This window comes from Chelonia mydas, chromosome 2 (assembly GCF_015237465.2).
Source record: "Chelonia mydas isolate rCheMyd1 chromosome 2, rCheMyd1.pri.v2, whole genome shotgun sequence".
Taxonomy (NCBI): Eukaryota; Metazoa; Chordata; order Testudines; family Cheloniidae; genus Chelonia; species Chelonia mydas.
In genome coordinates this window covers 87,812,463-87,831,032 of record NC_057850.1, presented here as the reverse complement: position 1 = coordinate 87,831,032, position 18,570 = coordinate 87,812,463, and the positions used below count along the sequence as shown (strand labels likewise).

At 38.6% G+C, this 18,570-nt stretch overlaps 1 protein-coding gene across 1 annotated transcript in view; it reads left to right on the top strand.

The window, feature by feature from the left end:
- PIEZO2 (piezo type mechanosensitive ion channel component 2) overlaps positions 1 to 18,570 on the top strand; it is a 432,480-nt gene that overhangs the window by 151,145 nt on the left and 262,765 nt on the right. Inside the window, exon 3 of the mRNA XM_037892875.2 lies at positions 5,371 to 5,496. Within this exon, the coding sequence (XP_037748803.1) occupies positions 5,371 to 5,496 (126 nt within the window). The remainder of the gene's footprint in view (positions 1 to 5,370; positions 5,497 to 18,570) is intronic.

Genomic DNA, 18,570 nt, shown 5'->3' with positions numbered 1-18,570 from the left:
CTGTACATACAGTTGTCACTTTACTTAGGAGTTATCTCTGGGGTGGAATGCAGGAGATGTTTAATGTTTAACCTTATTACAAGAGAGTTCCCATATCTGTGTATATGTAAACACTTAATAGGTAAGTAGATGGCACTCAAGAATATGTAGCATAGTTACTAGGTTTTGTAAGATCAATAAAATGTGTTGTTGGGCAGTGAAAGTGGCTTCCACTCTGCAGCTCTTTACATCAGCTCTTACAAAGACTACATGACAACTTAGAAAACTGTAATGTATAATGCTGGGGTTTTCAAGGGATCCTAAGGGACCTAGGATCCTAAGTCCCACTGGCTTTCAGGAGTAATTGGGTGTCTTAAACTCCTTAGCATTTGATCCTACAAAGTACACTCTGGCACAATACAGCAAAAAAAATTAAATGTGCTTGACTGTAGTCCCATTCAGTGGGACTACTTTTGTACTTAAAGTTAGGTACATGCATAAGTGCTTTATTGGATTGGGCTAGAATGTTCAGCACCTTGAAAAATTGATCTCTTAGTCTTTGTTTGGAACTGATATCTGATTAGCGCCTGCTTCTCCCAGGATCATCGGAATATAGACTAGAGGATCATAAGAGCAGAAAATATTGGTGAATTCAAGAAAAGAATTGACAGGAACTTTGTAGCCAATAGTATTATTAACTATACCTACTAAAATAGATGGCTTTCCTGTCAAGCAGAAGGTGGATAAAGTAGGTAGGTGGGTCAAAGTTTATATTCCATATTTAACCTTTTGTGTACATATGTATATGTATCTAATTTTAATACTTGTCATGAAAATGACAGATTTTCATGCAAAATTCAGTAACATTTTTTTCTTTATACTTGCAATTGGCCAGAACCAAACTTCCAGTTTTTAGCACTGCTGAAACTTTGGGGGGAGGTAAAGTCCAGATTTAAACATTGTGGTGGTAGACCTTTCGTCTTTATTTTGCTCTCATTATAACGTTAAATGTGATATTGAGGCACTAAGAGTCTCACTTGTAACTGAAGTCTCACATCTGAAAAATCCAATTGAGAAGGTAGCCTAAAAATATTTTGCCTCCTGGAAAGGTGTCTCCCCCTCCCCCAATCTGTGTGCATTAGGTATGAAAATATAGGATGGGATTTTCAAAATCATTCATCTTCGGCCTCATTTTGCTCTCATTTGAGGTCAATGGCCAAATGCCTTTTGACTTCTATGGGAGAAGTGGTGAGCCAGCACCAAGCACTTTAGAAAATTCCACCCATACTTCATAGGACATGTATAAGCCATTAACTAGAAACCATTTCAGGAGATAATTATACATGAAATATTTATATTAATATTAATATTCCACATATTAGCAAAAATTGCATAAATAGTGGCTTGTATTTTCACGTTATTTCTGCTGTAACCAGCTAAAATACTCTTTGGTAAACATAAATGTCTGAGGATTCCCACACAAAAGCTGTTAACATAGGAGCTAAAGTTAAAAGTGCATATCAGTAATTTAGGGTAAAATGCAATACAGAGATGTTGTAGTTATCCTGAAACCAAGGGGTATAAACCCAGGAAAATCAGAGTTAAGGTAAAAGAAATCCAATTGTAAGGTATAGGATTCCTCCAGTTAGGGCCCTCAAAGCCCTTAACTCTGCTCTGTAATGACACCATGCAATAACCATATGATTAAAGAATTCTGCTGTTTGTGGTCTCAGACTAAACATTCAAACATCAGAAGACTGACTTTAAATCATGAGATTTCAGCACATAAACTTACTGTGTTCTTTTTATTTGTCTCCTGGTTTTTGAGGTGATAGGGTTCATGTTTTCAAGCATTTCTGTGCAAGCACAAGGGTCAGAAACTTATTTTATTTTTAATGAAATTTTCAGTTCTCATGAAGTGACATGAATCCAGGAACTGGTGATGTAAGAAAAACACCAAATATCACGAGACTCACACTAAAATCGAGAGAATTGGCCTGAGTCCTGGAGGGTAGGTTGAAGAGTAGCCTACCCTGCATTATGGATTGTATGGTAAGGAGTCCTGTAACCCTGGCACCAGTTATGGGTTATATAGTAAGGCGCCCACACTGGAACTAGTTAAATGCCTGGCATAGCAGAGTATGGGTGATGGGCGGGTAGTGCTCCTCTCCTGTGTGAAAATTTAATAAAAGTTGCAGCCATGGAGCCTGCCACTTAATTACATGCATGTCTCTCTCCTCATTTTGCCACAGTGTCCACATCAATGACTATGCAACTATTTTATATAAAGTGGAACAACTTCAACAGCAGAGTTTGGGAGACCTGTTCCCAGACACCTCATAGCCCAGTGGCATAGGCACTCTCCTGCAGTGTGGGGGACCTAAGTTCAAATCCCGCCTCTACATCAACAGGGAATTGAACCTGGATCTCCCACATCCCAAGTGGTGCTCAGCATTGTTAGGGAGATGACACTAATGCTGTTTTGCAACTAGCGCCTGATGTCCAAAACAACACATTTCTAGCTGAAGCTATTTGGGAAATTCATGTCAAATATGCAATAGTTTTGGGTCACCAAAACTACATTTCTTGGCAAATAAACTATTTGAAATTTTTTGCCCAGTTCTAACGCAAAGTACTTGTGTGTGGGCATGTAGTCCTAGCTGTGAATAGTGTAGTCTGGTCCTGGTCTAGATTATTTAACTACTTCTGGGCTACTGCTGTGGTAAGGAGTTTTAGGAACCCTTCCCTCCATCCTGTTAAGGTGTTCCCTCCTCTATAAAAGTAGATCAAGAGCCTGATCCAAAGCTCATTGAAGTCTATGGACTTTAGTGGAGTTTGGATTATTTCCCAAGTACGTTGTATTGACTAATCTGTAAAAAGAAAAGGGATACTTGTGGTGCCTTAGAGACTAACAAATTTATTAGAGCATAAGCTTTCGTGAGCTAATGAAAGCTTATGCTCTAATAAATTTGTTAGTCTCTAAGGTGCCACAAGTACTCCTTTTCTTTTTACGGATACAGACTAACACGGCTGCTACTCTGACTAGTCTGTAATTTTCTGTCATCATAACACACATTGGCAGAAAATAGCTGGATGTGCACATGTGGGGCAAAAGTAGTGGTCAGATGCTTGTTTAATTGTCTTTGTGCCAGAGTTTGGTGAGGGCAATTAGAAGCCATGATCCCCTGCTGTGTCAAGTTTAATCCCATAAAAATGTACCATTTCAATTGTGGATAGTTGTGCCTGTGAACTCAGTTCACTATCATCAAGTAACTCTGTGTGCAAACTTTAAAATTTGCTTTATTTGAGCATTCCTGCAAGTAGTACTTGATTTCTTGGATGCACATTATCAGTGAATACAAATTACAATATTGCTGATGGTATTTATGAAAAGAAACATCATTTTAAGTAATGGTGATGTCCCTGTATTAATATGGGGTCATATTATAAGAGCACTTGAAGTATATCAGAAATGAGAGTTTCATGGTAATCTACTAAACGGTCTGTCAGGAATATAATGAATAGCGTGATTGGGTCTGAAAGAGATTTTAAATTGATAGCATTATGACATGCCTTTAAATGGTTCCTTATTCTGAGACAAGAGTGAAATGGAAAAGTGTGGCCATGATAGAATTATCAAGTTATAGAGCGTCATTAACCTTCCACATTTGTATCAACAAAAATAAATTCATGGCGTTTTGTCAGCTGTGTAATCAAACTGCATATCTAAAGCATCTGTTCCGGTAGTATCCATATTAGAGAGTAGTATCTGAATATAACTAACCACTATAAACTTGGCCTCTCTATATTTAGTAGTTCTAGCTGTACTAGTATGAGAATGCCTAAAGGCCCCAACTGAAATCAGAGTGCAGTTATAGTAGGAGTTGTGTATGTAATAAGAGACATTCTATGCCCTGCAGAGCTTACAGTTGAAATGGATAAGTTGGACAAAGGGTGAAAAGAGAGGTACAGAGATGTGAAGTGCCTTGCTGAAGGTAACACAACGAGTCAGGAGCAGAGCTGGGAATGGAATCCAGGTCTCCTGAATCCCAGTGCTGCCTTATATATCTGAATCCCAGTGCCTTTGTATCTTTGTCTATAATGTAAATAGTTACATGGTTCCTATCAAATTTCAAGAGGGATTCTCTGAAAGAGACCTATAGTGCACCACAACCCCTATTTTTGGTCTGCTCCTGTCTCCGTGGTTGTTGAAGCAACTCCCTTCCATGAGCCATTGGATACTTGAGGGAGAAAGTCATTTAATCACAAATTTGGGAGTTATGGGGAATTGGAGGAGCCTTTGTCCCCATCAGTTCTGCCACAGGCTTTCTATATCACTTTGGCCAAGATCTCTGTTTTTTGATGTGTAAAATTTGGCTAATAATACTTACCAACTTCATAGATTTGATCTGAAAGTAAATTTATGGAAGGTTGGGTGGAAGGTACCATGGAGATGCAACTTTTTATTTATTTTTTTTCATTATAGTTAAGGCAGACAAATGGATAGTTCTTGCCCATTTTTTAGTAGCAATACATTTTAGATTTTAAAAAGAATGTTGTTTTCTGAAGAAATATCAGTGATTTACAAAATTCCCATCTCTTCTCTTCTGAATTCACTCTTTTCTTTCAATTCTCACTTTTGATGGGAAAGGCAGGACACTGCTGGGGACGTATGAGGACATTTTCAAAATCTCTTCCAAACGTTTTTTATTTGTTGTCTGACGTGGATCTCCAGCAAGTCATAGAGAATCAACAACTAAGTGCCTATGGGAAAATCGTCTCCTAGTCTGTTGAAAATTATTTCCAAAAAGCTACCAAAGGAGACTGATCAGCTAGCCTGTCTGTCAACCCCAGTTTGTACAAAGGAAAGCGTTCATTTTAAAAGAGTGTCTATGCTCCTTCTGACCATCACAGCAGTTTTAAGTTGCTAACCTTTCTGGCCATGTTGTATGTAATTAAAGGAGTAACAGGTTGGTAGCTCTTTCTCTTTGCCTTTCGGAATGTTAATCAACATTTGCTTATTTACAGTGTATATGTCAGATGATTAGGTGATAGAAATATTTTAAAATTTTCTTCATTAAGACTGATATCTGGAGATTCTAGATAATTTCTAAAAAACATTTGAGGAAAATATTGTATGAGTTATAATCAAGGGTTTTTATAACTGAAGTGCCATATTTAAACATTTGTTATAATTGTGCTGTATACTGTGATATGAGTGACAGAAACCCTCAAGGTAACATTCATAACTAGTGGATAACTGGTTTGCTTTAGAAACCTTTTCCATTTACCAGATTTTTACAAAATTTCTATGCTTGGATAATTTTAAACACTATTTTGACTCTTTGGAACTTCTCCCAACTATGTACATCTCAATATTGTGTCTTCTAGGACATACAGGAAGGTTATTAAAATCCTTGTGTTTCATCAGTCTATCATTCCTGCTGCTGCACATCATCTTCCAAATCACAATAAACAGCCTTGAAGCTGGAAACAATATTGAACCCGGTTTTAACTGTGAGTATCCTTTCTATCTTTGGTGCATTAACTTGAAGGATGCAAGAATGCTTTGCTGGTATAAAAGGGAGGAGTGCTGATGGCTGGACTTTTTTTACCATTAAGGCTCTGCCCAACTTTGTTAACCTTTGGCATGCTGCAAGGCCTGTCTCTTCCTTATGGACCAAAGGGAGGTGGGAGGTTTTATTATTAAATGTTTGTAATACTTATATTGCTGTCAGGGTAGTGTTCTCAATGGATCTATTATGTATTGTGCTATATGTGAATTTTATTTTTGAGAGTTGGTCAAGGTTATTCACAGCCTGGAATGGCCTCTCTTTTATGTAGTTAATGCATATCTCATTACATTAAAATTAAACTGTTGTATATTAATGCAAATCCATCTAGACTGACTACCGCTATCATATTATGCCTCCTCTGAAATTTTGTTGTACTTGCTAATTTAAGTAACTTTAAACCTTGAATCCAAACCTTGGATTCAAAGTTTACAACCCTAAACACACTACTTTCTTCTTCTTCTCCAATATTATATAGGAAATAGCATTTTTAATATTTTCTTTTTACGCTAATATTAATTAAATCAGGTAACCTATTGTATCTTCCTCTTTCCAAAAATATTCTTCAATAATTCAAATGTGAACACTGTTGCACAAATGTTGATTATCCAAAGACTTGAAATAAGATAAATGTAAGCTCCAGATAGACAATTTATATTTGTCTTACAATGCTTATGTTTGACATTTATAACTGGCAAGTTACCTTTGATAAATGCCCATTTTATTTATCACAGAATGTGCTACTATCACTTGAATAAACAGTAGTACTACAATTAAATACAAGACACCGGTAAAGCTGAGGGTCTGACTTAAAACAACAAAAGCCCCAGGAAACTCAGAATTAATGCTAACACTTCATCCTTAAGTCATACTATTTTTTAAAGAAAAGATACAATTGTGCACATCAAATGACAGTTTTAATGCTGACTTATTGGGCTTTTGTCAGATCTTTAATGTTCTCAAAAGAAATTTTTGCATTTTCAAAATATAAAATGCATATAATTGATCCAGTGCATTAGATAAGTTCCTTTGCTATTTCTATTTGATCATTATTATGGCTATTATAATTTTATTATGGTAGCATTCACAATGCTCTAGGGACTTTCCATATATGTAGATAAATAATTCCTGCCCCCACAATCTTTATAATCTTCATGGGCAAGCAACAAAGAGGGTGGGAGGAGAAAGAGAAAATGTAAAATCTTTTCCCTCCTATAATTAGTATCAAGTATGCCCAAGTGGCCTTCAACCTAATGCCTTATTAGATGACTAGTTTCTTGCATATGTCATAGTATAAGTAAGTATTGGTTAGAGATTAGTAGGAGGACCTGGTATTGGTTTTATGGACTAGTTCAGGCAGGATATTTCATTTAGAAAGGGGTATGGTAGAAAGCGCAAAGATGGTTGTGGCTGAAAGGGATAAACAAGAGTGTCAAGGCTAATAGTGTTGAGGAGATGGACATAGATAATAAAAGAAATACTTAATATTATTTAGAGACCAACAAATTTATTAGAGCATAAGCTTTCGTGGGCTATAGCCCACTTCATCGGATGCATAAATGAAACATATAATAAGATATATATATAGCTATATATACACACACATACAGATAAGTTGGAAGTTGCCATACAAACTGTAAGAGGCTAATTAATTAAGATGAGCTATTATCAGCAGGAGAAAAAACTTTTGTAGTGATAATCAAGATGGCCCATTTAGACAGTTGACAAGAAGGTGTGAGGATACTTAACATAGGGAAATAGATTCAATGTGTGTAATGACCCAGCCACTCCCAGTCTCTATTCAAACCCAAGTTAATAGTATCTATTTTGCATAGTAATTCAAGGTCGGCAGTTTCTCCTTGGAGTCTGTTTTTGAAGTTTTTCTGTTGCAAAATTGCCACCCTTAAATCTTTTACTGCGTGGCCAGAGTGGTTGAAGTGTTCTCCTACTGGTTTTTGAATGTTATGATTTCTGATGTCAGATTTGTGTCCATTTATTCTTCTGCTTAGAGACTGTCCAGTTTGGCCAATGTACATGGGAGAGGGGCATTGCTGGCACATGATGGCATATATCACATTGGTAGTGGCTGGGTCATTACACATATTGAATCTATTTCCCTGTGCTAAGTATCCTCACACCTTCTTGTCAACTGTCTAAATGGGCCATCTTGATTATCGCTACAAAAATTTTTTTCTCCTGCTGATAATAGCGCATCTTAATTAATTAGCCTCTTACAGTTTGTATGGCAACTTCCACCTTCTCTGTATGTGTATATATATATCTTCTTACTATTTGTTCCATTCTATGCATCCAATGAAGTGAGCTGTAGCTCACGAAAGCTCATGCTCTAATAAATTTGTTAGTCTCTAAGGTGCCACAAGTACTCCTTTTCTTTTTGCAGATACAGACTAACACGGCTGCTACTCTGAAACCTTAATATTATTTATTATTAAATAATGGCATCATAATATGCATGGTACTTACCAGAGAAATAAGATGTGATTCCGACTCCAAGTAGTAATTTTGGGGCACTATTGTGGATCCTTACTCATACTTACTCAAGCAGGTAGCCCTATTGCAGTCATACAGTAGGGAATACTCATGCAAATATGGCTTTGCAAGATTGTGCATAGCTAGAGTGACCAGATGTCCTGTTTTTAAAGGGACAGTCCTGTATTTAAGCCTGCCTACAGGTGTATCAACTTTTTCTTAAAAATGGGCAAATTGTCCCATATTTTTTGCCTCTCCCCCATCAGTACTGGGGGGTCCTGCTACTGGTCGGATCCCTGCTCACCAGCCACCCGCCCACTGGTGGTGAGTGGGGGGTCCAGTGGCCAGTGATGGGTGTGCAAGCCTGGTGGCGGGGTGAAGATGCAGCATGCGGGGCCAGGCTGCTCCCCCTATTGGTCTGTCAGCACGGCCCCCGCTGCGTGCCTGGTCTCGGCCAGCAGAACCCCATCCCCGCATCTTGTTTCCAGCCGGTGCTGGCTGCGTGCTGCAAGCTGCAGTGGCCAGTGAGTGCAGGCAGATGCCAGGCAGCATCCAGTTACGTGTCGCCTCTGCTGCCCATCCATTGTCCCTTTACTTGCTCCTCCTCTCGCTGTCCTCTCCCTGCTTTGCCCCTTCGCCCTCCTCAGCTCCGCTGCTCCTCCATATCCCTCTGGCGGGGCATGTCCCTCTCCCAGTGCTGTGCAGAGAATCAGCCCCTGGGCAGAGTGCTCAGGTCACCAGCAACCTGGCCAGCAGGCTCCTTCCTTCCCCCACTGCCTCTGGCTGGGCCAGCAACCTGGGAAAGCCCAAGACCCTCCGGCCCAGAGCACTGGCCAGAAGGAGCCAAACCCCGCAAAGCACTGGCACGGGGCATCCTCTCCACCCCTCAGCCAAGCTCTGGAGTAAAGGCGGGGAGGTGGAGGAGTGATTTCCAGCCTGTTCTTGCCCCTAACCTACAGGGGGTGGGGGTAGGATCGGGGGAAGGGATGAGCTCTGCAAAGACATGGGTGAGGTCTTCCCTCTCTCCCACCCTCCCCTGTAGCTGGAAGCGGTTCCCATCCCTTTCGTCCTGCACAGTGCTGAAATGCTGCTGCTGGCCACGTTCTGGTGTGAACCCTGGCAGAAATCTGGGTGGGGGCATGTGACCCTGCTTACCACCCCCCCCCCACACACACATGCATTGCCTTGGGAAGACGCGGCGCCAAGTACCGGGAGAGGCGGGTTCATCCCGGTGGCCCAGCGAGGCATGGAGGGTGGAGAGTGTTGGGCAGGGAGGGTCGGGTTGATCGGTCACCCACCCTGTGCGAGAGAGGGGTATGGGTGGGTGTGTGTCCCTTCTCTCCCCTTGTGAACCCTAAAGCCTTAACGATAAGAAGGTAAATAAAAAGAATCCAACTACACAGTATTTCTTTTTAATGGGGGCTCAGTCAACCTGATGTTAATTTGAATGTTTGTACTGCATAGTTCTGATTGATTGCGGTTTAACTTGCTTACCAGGTGTCCCATATTCAGCATAGGGAGATACACCACCGTGTGCATGGCGGTATGTTAAAATATAACTTGATGAGCCATGATAACATTGGCAACAGAGCACCTGAACGATATTAACTGTGCCCTGTAGTGCTACTATGCAATTATAGTCAATGCATTTTAGAGCAAGCTGATTTTTAAAGACACATTCATTCCTCCCCCCTTAATATTTTGCTCATCACTAGAGAGCTTATTGTGTAGGAGCCTTAACATGTTTGGATTTCTTTTAAGTTTAACTCTGATTTTCTGGGATTTGTAATTATTTTGTGTAATTATAACTGTAACTAGTTATAACAGTTTATATTATATAAATATAATAACCTATAATATTTTTACTCTTAAATTACTAATACATACTCTCAGCCTTAATTCTCTTGTAACACAGGTTTTCAGCATAGCATACCTTTAAGAAGTAGTGACAGTTGGGCCAAGTAACATGCCCATAGGAAGGCTTGACACATTTATTCACTCAACTTTCTGATACCACTGATCCATTACAACCAATAGATCCGTAGCAGAATTGAATAGAAAGAATTAGCTACTTCAGTTTGCTGTAGAAGGAAAGCATTGGTTGATTGTTGCCTCTGATGCCACAATAGCTGCAGCTGAGAGTGACCTGAGCTGTTGACCCGTCAATATTTTATTGTAATAATGACAGTCAGAAACAAAAATGTTAGGATAAGTTAGGATAATTATAACTAAATTTCTTCAAATGCAGTGTATGCCTGAGATTTCAATGAGTTTGATCTACATGGACACTTTTTGAGAGTCTGTGTAATTCTGTTGTTGAGTTCATTCAGGACAAGAAAAGGTTTGGTACCCCTGCTAAATTTCTTGAAGGACCCAATTTTAAAATTAATTTTAGCTCATAAACTGATGATTTCCTGTAAATTCTCAGATAAATCATTGTGTACACAATTACAGTGCTGTAATTTTGGGGAGGATACAATATATTCTTCATATATAACAAAGAGGTTGGATCCTTGCTTTAGATGCAAAACTCAACTCAGCTTTCATTATGGATCCATGACTGGCTTCTCCATAATATAAGGACTGCAGTTTAGTATTGCTTCAAGGTATAGGACCGACCATTGGTGATATTTGCATTTATTATTGCAAATTGCAATATTATTATTATTATTTATTGGGCCAGCTACACAGGCACTCTGGCTCAGGAGGAGAGGTAGGATGACTCCACCCCAGTTTAATTTAACCCAAAAAAAAGCCTGTTTACCCCGGCTTTGAGGTGCTGGGAAGTGTAAATTTCACTCAGAGTTTGAATAAATTAGAGCAAATGTTGCCTTCATTTAAATATAGAGAATATATGTAATTGATGTTATTTATTAACTATTTAAGGCAGAGGGTGACCAGGGGTTTTCAGGAGAGCATTTCCCATTATGCTGGAAATAGTGACACTAGGACAGGGGGAAGGAAGGGAGTGACAGCAGAAGAGGAAAGAAGAGAATGATAACATTGAATTAGTTCAGTGTATAGTTTATTTGATCATTTTTAAGTATTCAGGTGTTCAAAAAATGTTTAAATAACATGAAATAGCTTTCATGCTGTAGGAAAATGGAAACCAGGCCCCAGAACTCAATAGTTTGTACCTCAGAAATAAGTCTTAAGGTTCCATAGAATTCTTCAGGCCTCTTATGTAATATTCAGAGCTACTGCCAACTTGAACTGGGGATGAGAGATGGGTAAACAGGTTTCTTTTTTCAAATTTTGTAAATCTGTTTGATCCTGAGCCAATGTAGGTCAAGTTGTTAACTCAGAGAATTTTTTTTCTCTCACTGCTAAGTTATTAAACCCCTGAAAATACTTTCAGGGTTGGTAATAGAAACGCTTGCAAATCTTTTAAAAACTGGGGATAGTGCAAACTGTCATTTTTTAAAGAGTTAAAGTGATAACAGTTTAACAGTGACACTGGTTAAACAGTAACAGTTTAACCAGTGAACTAAAACCCACCTCTTTAATTTTTTAAGTCTAGAAGCATATAGATTTTGGCATCTGCAGAAGCAAAGTAGCAAATGTCAAACTGAAAAATAAAAATTTTCTAGACATACAGAACTGTTTTTTTTTTTTTTTTTTTTTTTAGTTTTGCTTTCTATCCAAGACATTTGTAAATCAAAATGAAATGCTCCAGATGGCTTGGTTTTTGCACCAATAGATAGTGTTCCAGTTCAGGACCACCAAATATCAGCACATACAGTTTCTTCATTTTGTTATTTTAACTACCTCACTCCCATTCAAAGCTCATACACCTTTACCTTCAGCACAGCTATGAAAATCCACAGCATCTTCTTGAGTCTTTAGGACACATGTTATTGTGGCAACATTAGCATTTAGAAATACTGAATCATGGGAGGGCTCTTGTTTCCCCTTTGAATCCAGTGATTATTACCTGGCACAAATAAAAAAAAATTATTTAAAAATTGCACATTTAACTTTATACCAGATTTCTGGTTTGTTAAAGGCTGCATTGTGCAGGTTTGACATTTAATACCTCTGCTTTTTTTAAAAAAATACAGCTCATCTAGGTAAGAGAGGAAATAGATACATCAGAAGTAAGGTCTGTAAACCTTCCCAAAATATCTGTAGTGCTGCCTATTAAAATATTTTTTATTCTGTCAGAAATATCCTTTTAAAATAAATATCAGCTAGGTTTCAATTATGCCATTACAAATAATATATAATCTGGTTTTGATGTAGTGGTAATATAGGCACAGTAGTGCAATTTTTTTTATAGATCATTTTTGTCAATTTGTAACTGTTGAAATAGAATTATTATTAGATCAGTTGAACAACTTCTGGCCATAGAATCCATAATATTAAAAATTGAAAAGACATACTGCCTTAGGACCTAAAGTACATGCCACTGGCTGTGCAGGATTTCATTCCTACAGTATATTTTTGTGATGCTTCCACAAGTCCAGTTTTAAATGACTTAATCGACGGAGCTTCTACCACTTTCTGTGGCAGGCTGTAACATGATCTAAATGATATCACAGGTAAAAGAGTTTTCCTGGTACTCATTCTAAGTTTTCTTTTCTTTAAATTAATGCCATTACCCCCATTCCCTTATGCTGCCCTAAACAATTCATGTCTTGGTGTCTGCACCCTTCTAACATCTGCAGATAGTTTCCACTCCAACTGTCTCCTCTTAACTATATTTTGACCAATGCCATACCTTTTTAGTGCCTGATTCTGCCACCTTTGCTCTCACTGGCTACGGCTGTACTCTGTGGTAAATCCTGTTTACACTTTTATTCAGACTGAATAGTATCTTATGTCATGAGACATCCCACTTACAACAATGGTACTACTTACAGAGGTACGGTTCTACTCAGTGTGAGTTAGAATACCAAAGTCTGAACTTCAACTATTCAAATTTTTCCTTATAAATCAAATTCTCAACCTGATAAAGCTGTAACAGATATTTTTAAAATATTTCTAAAGATTATACAAGTTATGGTTTAGTTTTATTCTGTATTATTTAGATGTTATATCTGCAGAGTGTAGAGTAAGATTTGATGTCAGGAGGAAGGATGGATTTATAGTTAAAGCATGGGATCTAGGTTCAGATCATGGCTTGGTCTCAGATTTCCTCTGTAACCCTGGGCAAGTCTCTATCACCATTCCTCAGTTTCCCTACATGGAAAACATAGAATCATAGGACTGGAAGGGACCATGAGAGATCATCTAGTCTAGTCCCCTGCACTCATGGCAGGACTAAGTATTATCTAGACCATCACTGACAGGGGTTTGTTTAACCTGCTCTTAAAAATCTCCAATGATGGAGATTCCACAACCTGCCTAGGCAATTTATTCCAGTAATTAACCACCCTGACAGTTAGGAAGTTTTTCCTAATGTCCAACCTAAACCTCCCTTGCAATTTAAGTCCATTGCTTCTTGTCCTACCTTCAGAGGTTGAGAACAACAATTTTGCTCCCTCCTCCTTGTAACAACCTTTTATGTATTTGAAAACTGTTATCATGTCCCTTCTATCTTCTCTTCTCCAGACTAAACAAACCCACCTTTTTTTAATCTTCCCTGATAGCTCATGTTTTCTAGACCTTTAATCATTTTTGTTGCTCTTCTCTGGACTTTCTCCAGTTTGTCCACATCTTTCCTGAAATGCGGTGCCCAGAACTGGACACAATTCTCCAGTTGAGACCTAATCAGCGTGGAGTAGAGTGGAAGAATTACTTCTCTTGTCTTGCTCACAACACTCCTGCTAATACATCCCAGAATGATGTTTGCTTTTTTTGCAACAGCGTTACGCTGTTGACTCATATTTAGCTTGTGATCCATTATGAACCCCAGATCCCTTTCCGCAGTACTCCTTCCTAGACAGTCATTTCCCATTTTGTATGTGTACAACTGATTGTTCCTTCCTAAGTGGAGTACTCTGCATGTGTCCTTATTGAATTTCATCCTATTTACTTCAGACCATTTCTCCAATTTGTCCAGATCATTTTGAATTATAATCGTATCCTCCAAAGCACTTGTAACCCCTCCCAGCTTGTTATTGTCCACAAACTTTATAGTGTACTCTCTATGCCATTATGTAAATAATTGATGAAGATGTTTAACAGAACCAGACCCAGACCCAGAAATGATCCCTGCGAGACCCCACTCAATATGCCCTTCCAGCTTGACTGCAAACCACTGATAACTACTCTCTGGGAATGGTTTTCCAGCCAGTTATGCATCCACCTTATCATAGCTCTATCTAGATTGTATTTCCCTAGTTTGTTTAAGAGAAGGTAAGTCAAAAACTTGGAGACCTGGGGAAAAGGTCAGAATCTGGGGGGAGCATAGACTGTTATAACAGGGATAAGGGAGAGACAAGAGAGAACAGGGGGGGAAATCAAATCAGTGTCTTAGATGTCTGTATACTAATGCAAGAAGTATGGGGAATAAACAGGAAGAACTTGAAATGCTAGTTAATAAACACAACTATGACATAGTTGACATCCCAGAGACTTTGTGGGATAATACACATGACTGGAATATTGGCATAGTAGGGTGCAGCTTGTTCAGGAAGGACAGGCAGGGAAAAAAGGGAGTTGCCTTATACATTAACAATATATGCACTTGGACTGAGGTTGAGATGGAAATAGGAGACAGACTTGTTGAAAGTGTCTGGGTAAGGATAAAAGGGGTAAAAAAAATGGATGATGTCATGGTAGGGGTCTACTACAGACCACCTAACAAAGAAGAAGGGGTGGCTGGGGCTTTTTTTAAGCAACTAACAAAGCACAGGACTTGGTGGTGATGGGGGACTTCAACTACCCAGACATGTGTTGGGAAAATAATATAGCAAGACACAGATTATCCAACAAGTTTGTGGAATGTATTGGAGACAAGGTTTTATTTCAGAAGGTAGAGAAAGCTACTAGTGGAGAGGCTGTTCTAGATTTGATTATGACAAATAGGGAAGAACTGGTTGAGAATTTGAAGTGGAAGCAGCTTAGGTGAAAGTGATCATGAAATGGTAGAGGACATGATTCTAAGGAACACAGGAGGGAAAACAACACAATAAAGATAATGGATTTCAAGAAGGCAGACTTCAGCAAACTCAGGGAGTTGGTAGGTAAGATCCCATGGGAAGCAAGTCTAAGGGGAAAAACAACTGAAGAGGGTTGGCAGTTTTTTGAAGAGACACTATTAAGGGCACAAGACCAAACTGTCCCACTGCGTAGATAAGATAGGAAGTACGGCAGGAGGCCACTTTGGCTTAACCAGAAGATCTTCAATGATCTGAAACTCTGGAGTCCTACAAAAAGTGGAAACGGTCAAATTACAAAGGATAAATATAAACACAAGTATGTAGGGACAAAATTAGAAAAGGCCAAGGCACAAAACAAGATTAAACTAGCTAAAGACATGAAGGGTACAAGAAAACATTCTACAAATATATTAGAAGCAAGAGGAAACCCAAGGATAGGGTAGGCCCTGTTATTCAGTGTGGGGGTCGGGGGGGAGAACAATAACAGAAAATGTGGAAATGGCAGAATTGCTAAATGACTTTGTTTTTCACCAAAAAAGTTAGTAGCAATTGGACAACTAACATAGTGAATGCCAGTGAAAATGAGGTAGAATCAGAGACTAAAACAGGGAAAGAACAAGTTAAAAATTACTTAAATTAGATATCTTCAGGTCACCAGCACCTGATGATATACATCCTAGAATACTCACGGGGCTGACTGAGGAGATATCTGAACCATAAGGGATTATCTTTGAAAAGTCATGGAAGACTAGAGAGATTCCAGAGGACTGGAAAATGGCAAATATAGTGCCCATCAATAAAAAGGGGAAATATGGACCACCAGGGGAATTTAACTTCAGTACCTGGAAAGATAATGGAGCAAATAATTAAGCAATCAATTTGCAAGCACCTAGACATTAATAAGGTGATAAGTAACAGCATGGATTTGTCAAGAACAAATTGTGCCAACCTAATAGCTTTCTTTGATAGAGTAACAAGCTTTGCGGATGGGGAGAAGCTCATTAGATATCGCATAGCATGTTATGGTAACTGTCAAATGAATTCTTGTCACCCCTGTGGCATTTTTTCCTTAAATTAAAGTGAAATATAATTTCTTAGGGAACTGCTACAAAAGCGTTACAAAAATTTGCAGTACTACCAAAGTATACTTGATGTTTTGGTTTGTATTAGGAAGCAATCACATTTAGCATGAGTAAATTCAGTATCTCTGTTTATTGAATGTTCAAGCGCAAAATCTATATCAGAACTTCAATAGCAATGAGTCACTCCTTAGTTCTGTCTTTCTCACAAGATTCTGTGTGTTTGACTACTGGGGATTTCTTATTAGATTGTATTGATTTTGATTTAATACTCTGTCTTTAAACTCCAGCATGTTTCTAGTTTGATGTATTACCTCCATAAAAAAATACTTTTACTTCCTCTGCTAAACAGATAGAGAATTAAAGGATTTCATTTCATGTTCGTATTGCAGATGAGATAGTCAGACACATGCATATCTTCCAAATACCTCCGAGCATTCCCTTAACACTTACCCTATCTGTGAGCTCCTCCTAAGTGTCGGGGGTCAAGATGTGTTCACATTATTCCAGATAGTGCTGTCCTGAAGAAGACAACTCATCTAGGTTAAAGTTACAGCATCAGCCAATGAAGCTTTTTTGATCCTAATGCGTAACTGTATTTTCCAGAAATATTTTATCCACCAGGTTCAAAGGTAACAGTTACAAAAATACTTGGCCTGCTGATTAGTGTGTGAACAGCCCAATATTGGCCTGGCTCTTTTCTAGAAAAAATCTTTTCATCTGTCAGACAACAGAACTCGTATGTTTACCAGGTGAGAGAAGTAACACTCTTTTAACATTATGAAGGACTCTACAGCTTCAGCCTTATGTTTCATCCTGTCTGTATCAGCCTTTGATTTTCACCATTGGTACTCAAGTTTCATGGGTTTTTCTTTCTTTTCCCTCCATCTTCTCTTCATTATTGAAATGAAAACATCTTAATCCATATATCCTGTCAGGAATCTTCTTGTACTGTTGTAGTAGAAGATGAAAAAGATGCTGTCTAGTTGATCAAACTTTGGGGCAAAGATACTCTACCTTTTCAAATGTTGTGATCTCAGTGGGCTATGTCTTGCATATTATAAGGGCCAAATTCCATCCTGATTCTGTATGTAGAAATGCCGTTGATAATTACTAGGATGTCTCACAAAAACTCAGGATAAAATATGGCCTGTTATATGTATAAAAATTATTCCAAACATTGTCACCAGAAAGTTACCATTTTTTTAAACATCCCCTTTTTCCTGTCAAACTTGTAAAATTTATCTGTAATATTCTTTTGGAACCAAATTCCAGTTCCCCAGAGGTAGGAACTGGATTTTACATTCCATGGGGTTATCACCTGAATATACTCTTAGCTCTCCACTACACTATGAATTCCAAAGCCACTTCCAGTAATTAGATTGTGAGCTCTTGCGGACAGGAAACACTTCTTTGTTCTATATAGTGCCTATCAAGTTGGGTCCTGGTCCCTTGCTAGGGCTCCAAAGTACTACCACAGTACAAATGAATAATAATAACATGGGATTCCTGCACTGCTGCTTGTCACCAAAGAATGTCCATATGTAACCATGATAACAGCCCAGATCTTTGGGGAATGGAAACCTTATTGTGTTACCTATGAGAGCAAGAACAAACTGCAGAAATGTGTGTAAAACTAGCACAGCAAATTCAAACTAGGCTTCTGTGTGAAGAGTTCATAGTTGAATATATCTTCTTATCTCTTCACCTGGCAAGAACTGAATGAGGCCTGAAGACCTAAAATGAAGGATCCAAGAAATATCAGCAATGCAGGATGCTTAAAAATGATATGGGACCCTTTTTCATTTAAATAACCTTTTCTATAATTCCAGTTTCATGGTGCAATACTTCAGATCTAAGTAATACACAGTACTATGAAAGAAAGAAAGAAAACAGTAAGTCTTTGAGGGATGGAGGCAAACTTAGGCCTAACAGGGATGGCCATCCTTTGAAATAAGGGATAGTTGTGAGGCATGGTTCTGTGATAGCAAATATAGTCAAGTATATAGGAAAATGGAAGAGTGTATCATTGTACAATAGAAGTATCAGCCATGTCTAAGTATAATCAGGTTTCAGAGTGGTAGCCATGTTAGTTTGTATCAGCAAGAACAACGAGGAGTCCTTGTGGCACCTTAGAGACTAACAAATTTATTTGGGCAAAAGCTTTCGTGGGCTAGAACCCGCTTCATCAGATGCATGGAGTGGAAAATACAGTAGCAGGTGTATATTTACACAGTACATGAAAAATGGGAGTTGCCTTACTAAGTGTGGGGGAGAGGGGGTCAGTGCTAACGAGACAATTCAATTAACAGTAGAATAACAAGGGAGGAAAAATCACTTTTGTAGTGGTAATGAGGGTGGCCCATTTCAAACAGTTGACAAGAAGGTGTGAGGAACAGTAGG